The 16991-nt window shown below is 30.4% G+C and overlaps 1 protein-coding gene across 1 annotated transcript; it reads left to right on the top strand.

Annotated features, from left to right (window-relative positions):
- The first annotated feature begins 12484 nt into the window (after window positions 1–12484).
- Window positions 12485–16986, top strand: LOC125810605 (protein kinase STUNTED-like). The gene is made up of 9 exons (XM_049490075.1): window positions 12485–12874; window positions 13580–13659; window positions 14213–14981; window positions 15060–15308; window positions 15398–15561; window positions 15634–15713; window positions 15814–15961; window positions 16059–16208; window positions 16315–16986. Exons 1-9 carry the CDS (start codon window positions 12604–12606, stop codon window positions 16555–16557), a joined length of 2154 nt encoding a protein of 717 aa, XP_049346032.1. The 5' UTR covers window positions 12485–12603; the 3' UTR covers window positions 16558–16986.
- Window positions 16987–16991: the final 5 nt, after the last annotated feature.

The following is a 16991-nucleotide window of genomic DNA, read 5'->3' as shown; positions in this document are numbered from 1 at the left end:
CCAACATATTTGAAGTAGTTTTGAAGAGGATATGCATGCAATTTCTTTTTTCTAATAACTAAGGTATGGGTTCATTAATGTGCCCCTATTTTTCTTTAATATGTATGTCATGATCGAATTATGAAAAACGATTTTTTTTAAAAAAAAGTTAAGTGGAATGGCCTTTTTTTTTGTTAGTGATCAAAGTATAGCCATTATTTATGCACTTAGAAAAGTAGGCATTTTTAATGTGGAAATCAAATTTAGACAAAATTACTTTGAGCTAATATACGAAAGACCTCCAGGAATGATTCATGAAGTTCAAATTTTTACTATCTAGATGTTTATTACAATTTCAACCTCTATTAATGATTCATGCATGGAGTTTAAATCCTTATCAATTCAAAATCTAGAAACAATATATGAAATTTAAACTTGTAAATGTTCCTCAAAATCTTTTTGTATTTTGATTAGAATTTTGTTGATCAAATTTATATCACCCATTAGTAAAAGTTAGGTCAACACTAAGGACCAAAATTGACGGATAGGGTCGCTTTTTTGTATCGACATTAAGCCGATGGACTGTATATCATTATTTATCGAAACCGATGGACATAATCAATTTTGTGTCCGAGGGTTTTTTAGTAATAACCATTAAAAAGTGATTAAACAATAAATAATTTTAAATTAATAAATTTAAAAATAATTATTTGTCAATTTCTACCAAAAGAAAAAGGAAGAAGTAGTTAGAAAAGAGAAAAGAGAAAGAGAGAAGATCCAAAAGAGTAAAATGAAAGAGTAAGTAGGGACTTGTCTTTAATTTTTGTATTTTAAATAGGGGTGGCAAAATCAAATCCAACTCGTCTAATCCAACCCAATCTATTTAAGTTTGGGTTGGTTATTGACCCATCGCTAACTCAATTCATGTCAATCCTACCCATTTCAACTCATTGAAAATAGGTTAATATGTAACTCAAATATATTTTTGAAAAATCTTGTCAAAATATTTTTAGAAAACTATTTTTTGATTTTACATGCTATATATAGTTATAATAAAGAGAAAAAAAACTATTAGATACTAAAAGTCAATAAAATAACAAATAAAGCTATTAAAACTTACTAAAAATTGGACGGGTTGAGTTATGACCCGTTACTTAACCCGTTTAACCAAACTCATTTTGGCCCAAATAAATTTGAGTTGGCTTGAATCTTGACCCGCTTATTGTCTTGACTCATTATGACCCGCCTAAATTTAACTCACCCAGTTCAATTGTCACCCCTAATTTTTAAATAAACTAGTCCTTAATTTTTGTTCTGACCAATTAAATTTATGGTTAACGAGACGTATTTTCTTCAAAAATAGAAATCATGTATTATAAAATATTATGATGTAAAAATACAAATTTATGCCCTAAAAAAAAGTTATTTGCCTTGAGAGACAAATCGTTTGAAGAAAACTTCAAGGTTGTCCTTTTCACAGCAGATATACTGTTAGTCGTCCAAGATCTTTAAAAACACAGCTAAGCTGTCTGCTTATAAAATGAGCCAACCCTACTTTGATCCTTCAAAAAAGAAATAATAAAATTTTCAAGTTTTTATGACAAAACTAAATTGAAAAATTATTATATGCCCATGATCTAGGCCACCACAGACAATATATACAATATAATAAACACAATAAGACTAACTTTATAATTTGAAAATTATATATGTGTCAGTTTCCATTTTATTATCTTTTTTAATTCTTTTCTGTAATGAGGTAGGGAAGTGGGGGAGGGGTATAAGTCATGTTTTTCTTTGTGGTCAAGTTGGAATTATATTTGTAAGGACTAATATATTTATAGTTTTTCGTAAGGGTGTACATGGCTAGGTTGGTTCGGATTTTTCAAATATCAAATCAAACCATTTATGTCGGATTTTTAAATCTATAAACCAAATCAAACTAATAAAACTCGAGTTTTTCAACTTTGGATCTTTTCGGGTTTTTTTCGGAAAAGTATTCATACAAACATATAATTTACTTGTATTTCAAATATTTATTTAGTCCTACCAAAATACAACTATCTAAGGTGTTTCTTAAGAAAATAACACAAAATATTATATGAGTAATGATACTAAAATATCCAACAAAAAATAATAATAATAAAATCGCGTAAAACAAATATTGCAAATTAACAAGTCATAATGAAAATGGTCATAATTTAAAAGTACTAAATCATGCTAAAATAAGTTTAATAAGTATTAGTTACATGACTAAATATTAAAGGAAATTAAAATTAGATTATGTATTTGAATAAACCAGTGTAAAACCATAGAACAAATATTCAATATTATTGTCATTCTTAGTGTTGAATTGATTATTTTTTTTCCTTTAGTATTAATTTAATTTTGATTTAAGCTTTATTATAATTACCAATATCCGTGGACTATAATCTTTATTGAACCATTTAGAATTCTAAGTTCAAACTTGAAATAATAATATATTAAAAGATAAAAACTATGAAAAAGTATACGAAACATTTAAAAATTATATCAAAGTAAATTTTTTTATGTATAAAATAAAATTTTAAAATTATATATATAATGTCGGGTTGGTTTGGTCTCGGGTTGGTTTTTTTAGTTAAAACCAAACCAACCCAAATATAGTCGGGTTTTTTTTTCCAATACCAAACCAAGTCAAACCAATCACTAGTCGGGTTTTTTTTCTCGGTTTATGATTTGGTTCGATTTTCGATTCGATTTTATACACCCCTAATTTTTCGAATCAAAATTTTAGGATATAGTCTTTATTCAGTTTTTAAGTTCAAAATTTTATGGACATTATGTTCTTTAAGTTCAAAATTTTAGGACACTATCCTTATTTAGATTTTTAAGTTTGAAACTTTTGGACACTATGTTCTTTAACATTGCGTTCTTTAAGTTTAATTTTTTCAATTCAAACTTCTTGATTTAAGGGTTGGTGTCTTGAATTTCACTATTTTTTATTTCAAACTTAGAGGGATTATTGTATCCTAAAGTTCAATTGTGTAGGTCAAACTTTTGGCTTTTGTATCACGAAGGTTAATCGTTTTTTTTTTTGGTTAAAAGGATAGATATATTATAAATACTAAATTAGAGAGGGACGCGATAGGAACGTTAGAGGTTTGTGTCATAGACGGGTTAGTTACATAGTTAACAAAATGCATAATATATTAACATGACCCTTAACTTGGCTTCAGCGGCCAACTATGCCCTCCAACTTTGAGTGTGCACAAGACACTTAAACTTACATTAAGTTGAATAAGTAGACACACGTATCCTACATGACATAATACATATAGAACGCCACCAGGGGCGGAGGCAGCGGCAGAAAATAATACTATTTATACATGGTTAAAATTATTTTTTAGGTATGTATAATAGATGTCGAACCCCCTTCCACTAGTTCGCCCTGGCTCCGCCACTGAACGCCACGTAGGACACAAAATTGTCATGTAGGCAGTAGCGGAGACAGAAATTCTATTAAGAGGGTTCAAATAAAAAAGATATTGCTGCCTGGAATCGAAATCGTGACCCAAAGCTCACATAGGCAAAATCTTGAACCCCATAAACCGTTGAGCTACTCCTTTGACATATGCTCAAGGGGTTCAATTTTAAATATATACACGTACACAAAAAAATTGATCCGCTACTTTTGGGCCCATAAATTTAAATGTTGCGCTTTCTTCAGGCATTGAACTTTGAAGAAGAAAAAACCATAATGAGAATAAAAAAGGAGCAGTATATAGTAGTGACCAATTTGATGTAGTTCTTATTTTATTACTTAGGTGACTAAAACGACATATATATTCATGAAATTGTGTCCTTAATTAATCAAGTTTGAATCTCATAGCTCAAACTTTAATTGTTACACATGTAAAATAAGACGTGACTAAGCTTAATATGATCCGAAATCATGATGCTTGATTGCGCGATTAATATTCTCATTGATATGGATGTTGTAGCATACTCATGCCTAGAATTAGAGAAATCAAGGATTGTATTGATGATTAAAATTATTAAATACATGCTGCTTATATAAGGAGGGAATTGTAAAGTCTTAAGTTAACTATAAGCGGTTGTTTGGATTGGCTTAAAAGTTGGTTAAACCTACTTTTAAGTCAGTTTTTGACTTCTAGAAGTGTTTGACAAAAATAAAAACAACTTAAAATAAGTAAAAAAAAAGACTTAAAATAAGTTAGAAAGTGTTTGGAAAGGTTAAAAACAACTTAAAATAAGTTAAAAACTAAAAGTAAGTCTTCCCTACTTTTTATTTTTTGACTTAAAAGTCATTTTAGTTTGACTTTTTTATTTTTTAATTAAAAACTGCTTTATTTAAGTCAATCCAAACATGCTATTAGAGTCCTACTACAATAATACATATTACTATTATAGTAATAACAATGCAATTATAATTAATCTAACTCTAATTGTAATCTAATCATATAGTCAATTTCAACTAGTACAAGAAGTAGCAGCCTAGTCGATAAAAGTAGTCTAATCCCAATGTGACTAGCTCTACAACATTACACACCTAAGTCAGCTTCTTTGGACCTGTTCCTTTGACATATAGCTTCCTTCATGTTCAATGGATATTAAGAAGAAAAGGAAGTGAACACGCGATATTTTAATTTCTAATATTAAAATGCAGAATATACCAACACTTTTTGACAAGACATAGAAGGCAAAAGACAAACACATAGGCATGTACATTGTGATTTGTGGCATAGTATACGTTTGTGAAACAAGCCGTCCATCGTGCGCTCATGGGCAGAATCACATGGTAACAAGACATGCACGGGGCATTTGGTTAATGGAACAAAACAAAGGACATGAACCCACATGACTTGATTCTCTATTGATTTAACATATCTTAGGAGTAACATGGATCCTGTCAATTAAGTCAAATGTCCTATGCCAATGTTTGTCTTCTTTTGCTTATCCTAATTACCATAAATAAATCAACCTAGTTTTCATTTTGATGTTTATTAGACAAGACTTGATCAACAAATTAAACATGCGTGTGGATATTAAAATGTTTTATTTGTTCTACTTTCTTTTGTTTTTTTCTCCCTTGGCTATTGCTTGTGGAAAATGTTATGGGACGGGTGACAAATTCATGAAAACATGTTCCGTCTAACCCGTCAAAGTTTGAGCGAGTTGGACTAAAGAGTGTCAAATGACACTCCTTCTAAGGGCGGGGTGTCAAATAACACTACTTCGTCATTGTTTAGCTAGGTTAATTTTTTTTTAGTGTAATGTATATATGTTATATGCTGACTCATCTTCTTTTTTTCACGTGTGTTACATTCTTATATGTAATAAAATTTCTGGTTCCGCCACCGAACCTAACCATCTCAAGCTATTATCTTTTTTTGCAAGGTAATAGCATACCTATTTATTGATTCAACTTATTTTGACATGCACAAATTTAACTTTACCCGTCTATATAACTCTTTTAGAAAATGCCTTTTCACTCTCCCAACCACCCACACATAATAAATAGAAGAAGAAAAATTGTATTTTAAAAAAGGGGGCAATTTATGTGTCTCTTGCCCCTCTCAAAGTTTTATAACTCTTGTTCTTGAACATTTTTAGCTGTCAATCTCAAACTTAGCAAATTTGATTTAGTCGCTTGTCTATTGACATTAATATAATGTCCTTCCTAATCTACAAGTGCAAGAGACATAGCATGTGAAAGTTAATTAATAATTAAGGAGATGGACACAGACAATAGTCTAATCATCCCATACATCTAAGTAAAGATTAGATGAGTTCTTAAGATTCAAAAGAAATTAAATTAATCACCACGTGATGCATTTTAAATACTTTATGTCCTTTAATTACGGGGTTTTTCTTTTAAATGAGTTTGGTCTTTAAATTTTGCTCTTCAAAATCAAACTTATATCTAGCAAATGTAAGTTCTTTAATGGTATGTGACATAATTGGTTTAATCAGAAGTCTCGAATTTGAAATCTGAAATGATCTTTTTCTAGTAAAGATTTTTTTCTCATATTAATGAGTCATACACGACGTAGATATTAACTAGTCGGAATACAAAATAAATTTCGAACAACGGGTGAACTCAAAAATAAAATTGTCAATGTTTTTAACGTGTTACATATCATTAATTTTAGAAAAAATGGCTAAAAGTCGCCTAAACTATGACTAAATCTGCAGTAACACACTCATACATACTTTATGTAGAACCTAGTACCTTCTGGATATTTTTTTAAAGCATTTATTTACGTGATATAAATCTAAACTCGATTAGGAAAGAATATAATGATTCACAAAATTAAATTCTAAAATATTCAATTGGTATATCCGTGGAAAAATCGAAGTACGTGCAAAAGAGAAGATTTTCATTTAAAGGACTGATAATAATTAAACTACTTTGTATTTTTGCATATTTATAAAAGTGATTGTAGCTTGTTGGTCCCAATAAATACTATTGGTCTGTCTTAGGAGTAGGTAAAGAGTAACATCAAATAAATCTAACAACAATATTGAGACAAAAGGTTGGATGAATGAAAGTGCATATATCAGAGTTGTCTCTTTGCTAATCATTCCAAAATTACTCTCTTCATCTTTCTTTTTCTTCACATTGATTAATTGTACGGGAAAAGTTGACATTGATTTTGTTATTGAGATTTTAGAGTCTCAAAAAATAAACAAAAAGATAATTGTATGTCAAATATTGTCGGTTAATAAAGTACTTCCGATTCAATATGTGTCATAGTTTGATTGGACATAAAATTTTTAAAAAATACAAGGACTTTACAATGTTTCATCTAACGTTATAGGCAATTCTATTGTATATATAGCACCATAAATAGGAAGAGAAAAGGAGCGACGTATAAATTGAAGTTCAATAGATAAATAAAGAATATTTCCAATTTAAAAAACAATATTTAAAAGAATTGAATTTTAATATTTAGAGTGTTAGGACAGAAGTGTCATGCGGAATCTAGCAAAACAAACCTCGATAGACAAAGAGTAAGAAGATGAACGAGAACTATATCAAAATACACCTATATAAATATGAAAATATAAAATATATAGATAAATAACCTCAGAATACAAAGAGGTTCACTCAAGTGATAACATATCTTTGTAGGACCGAAACAAAGACTAAGAAGATGAACATAGAGTTCTAAACTTTTTCTTACAAGAAAAAAGACTTAGCCAAATATGAAGACTTACTGTTTTCCTTTTTTTAAAAAAAATTATATATATTTATGATAAGAAACTCAAGGCAAATACCCAATCTAGATTTTTTTTTTTTTTTTTAATCCTTAGTATATATATATATATGTTATATGATTCTCGTTTTTTAAATATGTGTAAGTCATTTTCGTCATATAAAAATGAAGAAAACATGATGGATGAAGATGACTTGACGGCAGAATCAACAAAGAGATATTATGGGAAACCGACCATCTCTCCGTAACCCAAATGCTCCAATCGTGTGTGGGTCCATAATAAGTGGATTAAAGGATCCGTTGTATTATTTCTGTTAAATTAGGTTTTAGGCTTAATTCATGCCATAAAATCTAACTCAAAAGGAGGATTGCTCGAGTTTTATAAAGATTTCACCCATCTCATTAATCATCATCATCAATATGAGACTGTTGTCATTTTTTAACAATTTTTTTGTCTCATATTAATTACTCATCTGCCTTATTATAAATAGCAATCTTAATTAGTAATTTATAAAATTGATTAATTTCTTACTCGTTTTACTCTTTTTTAAAATGTAAACAAATTTATAACGTTTAAAAAAAAGGTATAAATTATGAAAATTAATTTTTAATTTATTTCTTAAGGGCATATAAAAAGAACAGAGTACGTGACCCACATGCAAAATGCAAATCCACAATTTTTAATTTGTTGGTTGGTCCCGCGAGAAAACACTAGCACACTACAAAATACCAACAACCCCTTTGGATCTATTTTTTCGTTTTTATATACATAGCTCAATTTTAAAAATGGTTATAATTTTATTATATAGCTCAATTTTAAAGATGATTATAATTTTATTACATAGCTCAATTTTAAAGATGATTATAATTTTAGAAAATAAAAGAATTCTAGAGAAAATTGTTATAAGAATAAATTGATTTCTCTGAATCTTTTGTCATGAAACTTTAGACCGTCAGATGTAGTAAAAAAAAGTTATAGAACCTATTTGGATAGACTTATAATTTATAACATTTTAGCTTATATAAGTTAAAAATTATGTTATTTTTGCTATTTTAACCTAAAATAAGTTAATCCAAACAAACTCTCAGTTATAATATATTGGTATAGCAAAAACCGTTCAGTCGATCAATGACACCGCTTTCATAGGGTCTCCTTCTCCATGTCCCAATTCCCTACCTAGTAGGCGTATGTTTACAATAATTTTCGATCTAAAACCAATCAACCTCAAGCCCAATACTAGACTTTAGGTATGTAATGTTGCTCAAGTATTGTTAGGTAAATAATTGCATGGAATAACGATGACATTTCATCTTCAATCGAAGAACACAACTTTATGATCAACTTCTGAAAAATAAAAAGACTTCAAGGTGTTCTTTTTACACAACTTTATGGTCATCCACTTATATGTTTCTCGAACTAATAAGTGATAGTTTAGGTATGAAACTCACATCTAATAGTTTAGGTATGGAACTCAAAAAAAGAGGATAGTTTAGGTGTGTTTTTGATATTTATCTCTTCTTTTTATGTTATTTTCTCGATTTAGCTGGCAAAATAAATAAAGTCTGATCGATTTTAATTTACTTTGTATTAAACTCTATTTTTATATATTTAATTGTTATCATAAACACATTCATTAAGATCAAATCAAGCATTTAACAAAAAAATTACTATTCTACAATTCTCACATAATTACTAATCCGCACATCATGATATCCTATATTATAAACATGCATAACAATACATGTATTATTAATTGATAAGTATATAACTTATTTTAAACCAACTTTCGATCATGACCCTAAATTCTATATGTCCTTTTCTTTTTCTCTCTTTAGCCATCCGATCTTAAATTATAAAAAAAACTTTATTCTTCTGACCCAAAAGTAGGGTCAAAAGAAGAATAAAAGTTCGTGGTGTGGCCGTGCGTAATTCTTATTCATCTTTAATTAGAAGTCTCACATTTGAGTTTCTCTAAATACAAAATTATTTTTATCAAAAAACGCCTTGCCTCTTGATGTAGAATTTTTTAATACGAATTTAAATTTAATCGTGCTTCAATATGAATATATCAAATTGACACCGAACTGGAAAAAAAAATAGGGTCAAAAGAACAAAGTTGATGTCATGACCAATAACATTCTTTGTTTTAACATGTCCATCATTATATTCCTTTCCTCTCCCTTTCCTCATTTTCCCCTTTTTTTTCACTTTATTATACTTTTAGGCTGTCTTTTTATATAGAAAATTTTAATTTTATAATCCAATTTTACTTGTGGAGTTGGTAACAATGTAGATGCCTTGAAATAGCAGCATTGGATCCAGAATATTGGGTGGACGGCTGGACCCAAATATCAGCAAATAAGCAAAACGAATAATTTATTTATTTACTATACAAATTTGACCATACATTAGGGCCATTTGTGCTAATGTCCCAATTTGGGGTGTTCTTAATTTTTGTCACTTAAATTAATTGTTTCCTTAGTAAAAAATAAGCGATTAAAAATATTTTTAATATTAAAATAATAAATGATTATTTATGAGATATAAATTTATATAGTTCCATTTGATATGCTAATTTTTGTTTGTATAATTCGTTGTTTTTTTATTAATTATATAAATTGGATTTACAATAACATGTTATATAAAATGAAAGTTTATATATACCCAAACATATAGATATGTACAATATAATAATAAAATTATTAAATAAAGAAATATATACAAATACCTAAGATTTTTCATAGCAAATTAAGAAAAAGTTGATTGAAACACGTTCAGGTGGTTATGTGGAATTGAGATGCCTCAATTAAGAGGGAGAAAGAGAGCATTGAAACTTCAAATTTGATATTGTTAAGAGATTTTAGGAAGAAAAAAAAATGTGAGTGGAGAGAGGAGAAATAAATTGTGATTTGTATAAAAAGTATATAAATTAGACAAGAATTTCTTTTATTCCCGATATAAATCACTTTAGTGAATCCTGAATTTAATATCAAATTTCATTAATTTATAGCGATAATTCATAATTATGTAAAATTATAGTTAAATTGAATAATACATTGATAATATTTGTCAATTTGTGGAATTTTTCTTAAAATATATAAATATAAATACCTAAAATATAAGAGATAAAATTTAAACATTAATCTATTTGAGGAATAATTCGCGCAAAAACTTGCATAAATTATGATTGAAAATGGGTCCACTAGAATGAAGATGTACGGCTTCACAAAATGAGCATGCATTTGTTTGCTAAATGTTTATTGTTTAATTAGAATTTGTTACGGCTCATTTATTATTTATGGTATTTATTTAATTACGTTTAATTAGAATTTGTTAGCTAAAAAGATTTTTTACTCCTAATTTCATTTGGTTTGTTAGTATTGTGAATAGGACTGTCTTATTACATATTTTTAATAATTTAAAGATATCTGTACATAAATTTTGTGTCGAAGTAAAAATTAATAATTTACTATAGATGAATAATATTTGAATGGAATTATTTTTTTCCAGTTGCACATGAAATACATCTACATCTAAAAAGAGATGAAAATTTGAGAACGATGACTTTGAAGCTACGTACCCCTAAATATCTAGGTACTATTATAAGTTTATTTTCCTCGATTTTGATACATTAATTACAAAATCATTAATAAGAGTTATTCAATTATATTATTTTATGTATCTTTGCAACATTTTCTTCTAAAATATTCCTTCGTTCATATTTACTTATTAACTTTATATTAAGAATAAATGTTTATTTTTTTAGTCAAGTTTAGAAATTTAAAAAATAATTTATTATTTTATATTTATTTTTATCTTTGTTACTAATGCTTTAATTATTTCCAATTCATTTACACCACATAGTAGTAGTACTTTTTATGTCGTGATACTTTTTTCTTTTTAATCCGTCATAAGAAGAATATCATATTTTTATAATTATAAATAATTTAATTTGAAGTTTCCCCTTGCATCTTTAGTAGTGTTTTAGACTATTAATTTTGTTTTTTTTAAAGTCAAGTGATACCACATAAATTGAAACAAAAATAAAATAAAATAATAATGGTGATATAATAAAATTATCATTTTTTTTTTTTTTTTTTTAAAATTACACTAATGAAACACTGAACGGAAACAATATTTAAAAATAATAATAATCAGCGTCTTTTGGTTTTTCCAAACTGTTTTATTTTCTGGTCTAAAATAATACATTACTAATTATATTGGATGGAACAATTCTTTTATTGGAGCAGAAAGAGTAATTTAATAAAAATAATACTCTAAAATTTCATATTTGTAAAACGTTAAATTACACTAATATAGTAAAAAATTAACATTGTTTATGGATATATTTTACTATTATTTGTATTATTATAAACTAAAAAAGACAAAAAAGATGCCTAACGTAACTTGCAGCCCCGAAATTTCCGATCACACACATTAAAACAGCACCCTTCTGACAAAATCAGTTATATATGTAATAATTAATTCTCATCATTACCCTTTTCGCTAATACTCCTCCGTCTCGTATTAATTGTCATATTATTAAAAATAATTATTCTAAATTAATATTTATAAATTACAATTTAAAATTTTAAAGTTGAGTGATTGGGAGGTGGATCTCTCGTGTGGAAAATATGAGATTGAAATGAGCTTGTCGTGCATGGCTTAATTAGTGTGGTTTACATTTTTTGTGATTTACGAATTATACACAATGAAGTGCTCACCCAAAAAGCAGAAGTGAGGGCTTACACGTAGGATAGAAATTATTGGTTTTCCTGAGATTTCAAAAAAAAAGTGTCATCTTTTTGTAACAAATTAAATATAAAAGTGTATTTTATATAATAAAATGGAGGGAGTAAAATATTATTTTTTAAGATCTAATATTGAATACTATTTCATCCGTTTATTTTTACTTGACACATCTATTAAAAAAGTAATTATTGATATAAGTTTTTTTTATCACATTATTAGTATTGAGTTTATGAAAAATGATATGAAGAATAATATTAAATGCTAAGGATAAAATATGAAATTCTTTTTCATTGTATCAGAAAGTGACAAGTAAAAATAAACATATATTTTAAAAAGAAGTGATAAATAAAAATAAATAAAGAAAATAATTATTAATAAAGATAATACGATAAAATAGTCATATATAATAAATATAAACGAATAGAGAATGATTTCTTAAAAGTTTGTAAAAAGAAAAAGTGGATAATTAATATAGAACGGAACCGAAAGAGTGCTACTAATTCCCCAATATTACACACACAAAAAAGGCAAGGGTAGTGTGCGATTTTCTCTCTCAAAACCCTCCAATGAATTTCTAGTGAGAGAAAGAGAAAGAGGAAAACTCCGATTACATAACCACTGCGGCCTTGTTGGCTACAAATCGGAGCAATGAAAGTATCTAATGGAAACTGTAGTTGTGCAGTGGAAAGAGACGATAGTAATACTTCTACAACTAGTAGTGTCAACGATAGTAATACTACGACTGGTAGTGTCAGTATTAGTGGTGATGACGGCGCCGGAGAAGTGGGTGGAAGGGTGGTGGCAGTGGTGGGAGTGAAGTTAGATTCCAGAAGTAAAGAGTTGCTCACTTGGGCTTTGGTTAAGGTTGCTCAGACTGGAGATCATGTAGTGGCTGTACATGTTATCGATCCAAATTCTGGTAAAATTATGCCAGAAGTTGAATAGTTTTTGTGTTTTTTTTGCTGTTTATGTTAATGGGTGTTCTTCATTGTTGTCATTCTTGTTTTTGGTTACGGGTTTTCTTCCATATTTTCATTTTATACTGTTTATGTTGTGTGTATTGTGTGTACACGCAGTGGAAGGGTTTTTGATGGTTTGATAGTTTGGAAATTGCTGAGTTTTTTTCACAATTTCCTGCGGATAAGATAACCCTACTGTTATTTGTGTAATGGGTATTAGGAATATGTGTTTCTGTCTTATTTTAGTCGTTGATTTGATGAGTAATAGTTATGGTAATTTCTGTTCTTTGATTTTGCTTTCGCAATTTGTTTCACTTTTCTCTGTTAATTTTTGGTTTTCTGCTCTGGGTATTATGCAGTTGTCTCATTTTCACACACAACGGCTCATTTGATGATGTAATAGTTGACAGTTTTGTGTGTAATTTCTTCACTGTTTGTTTTCTTCTTCTAGTGTTTGGATTATTTATACATTTTCTGGGTTTCATTAGTGATGCATAATGTGCAAAGTCGAGGAATTTTTTGGATCTATCATGTGTGAACTAGACATTATGTAGGAGGACTTTCTCATTTAACTCGCAGTGGTTGATTTCATGGTGTTCCCTTTCACACTTTTTTTTGTTCAGTTTTAATGTGCTCTCATTTGTTTTATTTTGATCTTGTTGAAGATAAATCAGAACCTCTTTCACTGGTGAAGTCATTTGACTTGATGCTGGCTGCTTATGAGGGCTTCTGCAATTTAAAGCAGGTTTATTCACAAAAACTCCTTCTCTTCGGATGGCTTTATTGAGTTTACTATCTGTAGAGCAGAACAGGAAATAGGATGAAAAGGAAATAAGCGAAAATCCCTGCCAGCCAGATATCCGAAGAACTGAAACCGTAGTTGTTTTGAGGGCATGAATGATCTTTTTTTCTTTTTCAAGAGAAGTATTGAGTCCTTGGTTCTGCATCAGGATTTTGATTTCTCAAATGATTGTTTGGTTTCCTTGCACCAAAATTGTGTAGGAGAATTGTAGCAGTCCTTATATTAGTTATTTTATCACTTATGCTGTATGCAAGTATTTGGATTTTGGAGGTGAATTCATAATTTATTGAGGACTGGGATTTCTAATTCACAATTTTTGTGGTATGTTAGTGGATCACTTCTTTCTTGTGGAATTTCTTAAATTTAGATCCAAATTTGTATAGTTACAGTAAACTTGATTTTTGATTTGCATATTTCCTTTTTCTGTTTGTCTGCTGCCTAGTTAGAGGAGCCAAGTCCATTTTTTAAAATCTGGATTTGGATGAACTTTGTTTAGGTGCATTTGAAGCTTAAAGTCTGTCGAGGATCACCAGTTCGTAAAGTTCTTGCTCGCGAGGCGAAATTGGAAAGTGCTATAAATTTGATTATTGGGACTTCAGGCAGTCATCATGCCATTCGGTCATCAGTGTCACTTGCAAAATACTGTGCTAGGAAAGTGACAAAGAGCATCTCTGTTATTGCCGTTGACAATGGCAAGATTGTTTATCAAAGGGAAGCTAGTGCTTCGGATGGAGATGAATCTAGTGACTCAGATGTGCCCAAATCAAGATTCAAGAGGAGGAAGACACTAAACAAAAGTCCTCTGAGCTTAATGCCTAAGAAAGCTGTGGAAGAAAACTCTTGTACAACAGAGAACAATTACATGGCTTTGGTGCCTGTTAAGCCTATTGAAGTCCGGGAGTCAAAGTCTCGCTGGACACTGCTTCGACGAGTCTTTCTTCAGAACATAGTGGCACCTGATAAATTTCCCGCGAAAAGGTCCTCTGTGATGCATTGGGTTTGGAAACGACCAAGTCGGCAATCTTTTGCAGCTATCTACCCTGATCATAAACAGAGTGTATCTGACAAGGATGAGCCTCATCGTACAAACTTGGATGAAGGGAAGGGGACAATTATTCCTGTCGGAAGTGATGCTGATCCAATTTCAAATGAATGCTTTATTGTTGTTCCTGAGGAACTGGAGGGTCTTACTGAAAGGTACTCATCAATGTGCAGATTGTTCAATTACCAGGAGCTTTGTTCAGCAACATCTGATTTCCTGCCGGGTAAGTCCCCACCTTTCTGAACTTTGCAATTATGAGCATAACTTCTTCACTTTTCACTAAATGCATCTATATTTGTAGAGAATTTGATTGGAAAAGGAGGCAGCAGTAAGGTTTACAAAGGGTGCCTTCCAGATGGCAAGCAACTGGCTGTGAAAATATTGAAGCCATCAGAAGCTGTGGCACAGCAATTCCGTTCAGAGATAGAGATACTCACAACTCTGCATCACAAGCACATTATATCACTGATTGGGTTTTGTTTAGAGGAGAACAACCTTTTACTGGTTTATGATCTGTTATCCAGAGGAAGCTTAGAAGAGAATCTCCATGGTACCTATAACTAGATATTTGCTGCTTGTTTTTGGAGGCTTAAGCTATTTTTCCTGATTTGCTGTACTGACAACAATGTAAACTGCTAGGTCCCAAAAAGGATGAAAATTCATTTAGCTGGGCAGATAGATACAAGGTTTCTTTGGGTGTTGCTGAGGCACTGGACCACCTACACAATGCAGCTGATGGGCCCATAATCCACAGGGATGTGAAATCTTCAAACATTCTCCTGTCCGATGATTCTGAGCCACAGGTTGTTTATTCTTCTTCCTTAAAGTTGCATCTTTCTGTGAATAACTAGTATTAACTGCTGTTTTGCATCCAGCTTTCAGACTTTGGACTTGCAACACCGGCCTCAAGCTGTTCAAATCATTTAGATAGCATTGATGTTGCTGGAACATTTGGGTAACTTATTTTTTCATTTTGAGTTCAAATAAAATTTGTCTACATCACTTCATCAACAAAAAAAAGCCTTTGTCAGTTCATAACTGATATTATATTGCAGCTACTTGGCTCCTGAGTACTTTATGCATGGAAAGATAACTGAAAAGATTGATGTGTATGCATTTGGTGTTGTTCTCCTTGAGCTTTTGTCTGGTAAAAAGCCAATTGATAATGGCAACGGGAAAGGTCAGGAAAGCTTAGTCATGTGGGTAAGTTGTCGTCTTTACAAATTGTGAGCAAAATATCTTTTTTTCTTCCTGCTGCATTTTAGATTGAGCCTTTCAAATTGTTGATAACGATTTTCAGGCGAAACAAGTTCTGAAGGGTGGGAACACGAAGGAGTTGCTAGATCCTAGCTTGATTGACACTTATGATCATGATCAATTTGAGAGAATGGTCTCGGCGGCATCACTGTGCATCAGACGAGCTCCTGGAATTAGACCTCAAATTGACATTGTGAGTGAACTTTGTCAGCCACTCAAGTTGAGGTTATTTTGTACTAAATCTGTTGCCACCTTGCATTTATAATATTTAATGGTATTCAATTTTATTTAAAAAACAGGTGGTAAAACTCCTTCAAGGTGAGGCTGAAACAATGAAGTGGGCGATGGAAGAAGACAAAGCTTCAGAAGAAGTAGATGCTGTCGATGGTGAACAACCACCCTCAAACATACAATCCTTTATTAACCTCGCATTGCTGAATTTGGAGGATGAGTCCTCACTTTCATGTACCAGCACGGGACCAACCATTTCCGTGGAGGATTATTTGCAAGGGAGATTTAGTCGCTCTTCAAGTTTTGACTAACCATTCCTATGATAGATGTCTATGGCTATATCAAGTAACCCTTTTTCTGTAAATACCGAGCTTTCCTTCTTGATTGATTGCCCCCATCACTGGGTCCTGGTACGAGAGGTTTGCAGCCACTGACCTCCTCCTTTGCCTAGCCTGGGCTGATTTTTTCTTCAACTATCTCCTTTTTCCACAGCTTCTTTTTGGGGTGTATTAACAAATGCTGCCAAGAGTATGAGCAAATGATTAGTAGATTGTCACAGGTGAGTTATTGTAAATCAAATCCAAAGAGTTGAGTTGTAATTAAACATCTGAGTTCATATGTAGTTGTAAGAAAATAACTTTAGTTGTCAATAGAGAGGTTTAACCATTTCTGGAAATTCTACTCTTTGACCTGTTATTGCAACCTTAATTTTAGTTTGCAGAGAAGTGTTTATTACTCTTGCTAA

This window comes from Solanum verrucosum, unplaced genomic scaffold (assembly GCF_900185275.1).
Source record: "Solanum verrucosum unplaced genomic scaffold, falcon-dt-bn FXZP01000118.1, whole genome shotgun sequence".
In the NCBI taxonomy this organism is placed as follows: domain Eukaryota; kingdom Viridiplantae; phylum Streptophyta; class Magnoliopsida; order Solanales; family Solanaceae; genus Solanum; species Solanum verrucosum.
The sequence above is the reverse complement of the archived record's forward strand: the minus strand, read 5'-3'. Positions and strand labels throughout refer to the sequence as shown.

Bases quoted from the DNA above. Each gene is read 5' to 3' on its own strand.
- LOC125810605 (XM_049490075.1), top strand. From the start codon at position 12,604: ATGAAAGTATCTAATGGAAACTGTAGTTGTGCAGTGGAAAGAGACGAT. The intron at 12,875-13,579 runs GTAAAATTATGC...ATCTTGTTGAAG, and splicing joins TGTTATCGATCCAAATTCTG to ATAAATCAGAACCTCTTTCA. The intron at 16,209-16,314 runs GTGAGTGAACTT...TTTAAAAAACAG, and splicing joins TTAGACCTCAAATTGACATT to GTGGTAAAACTCCTTCAAGG.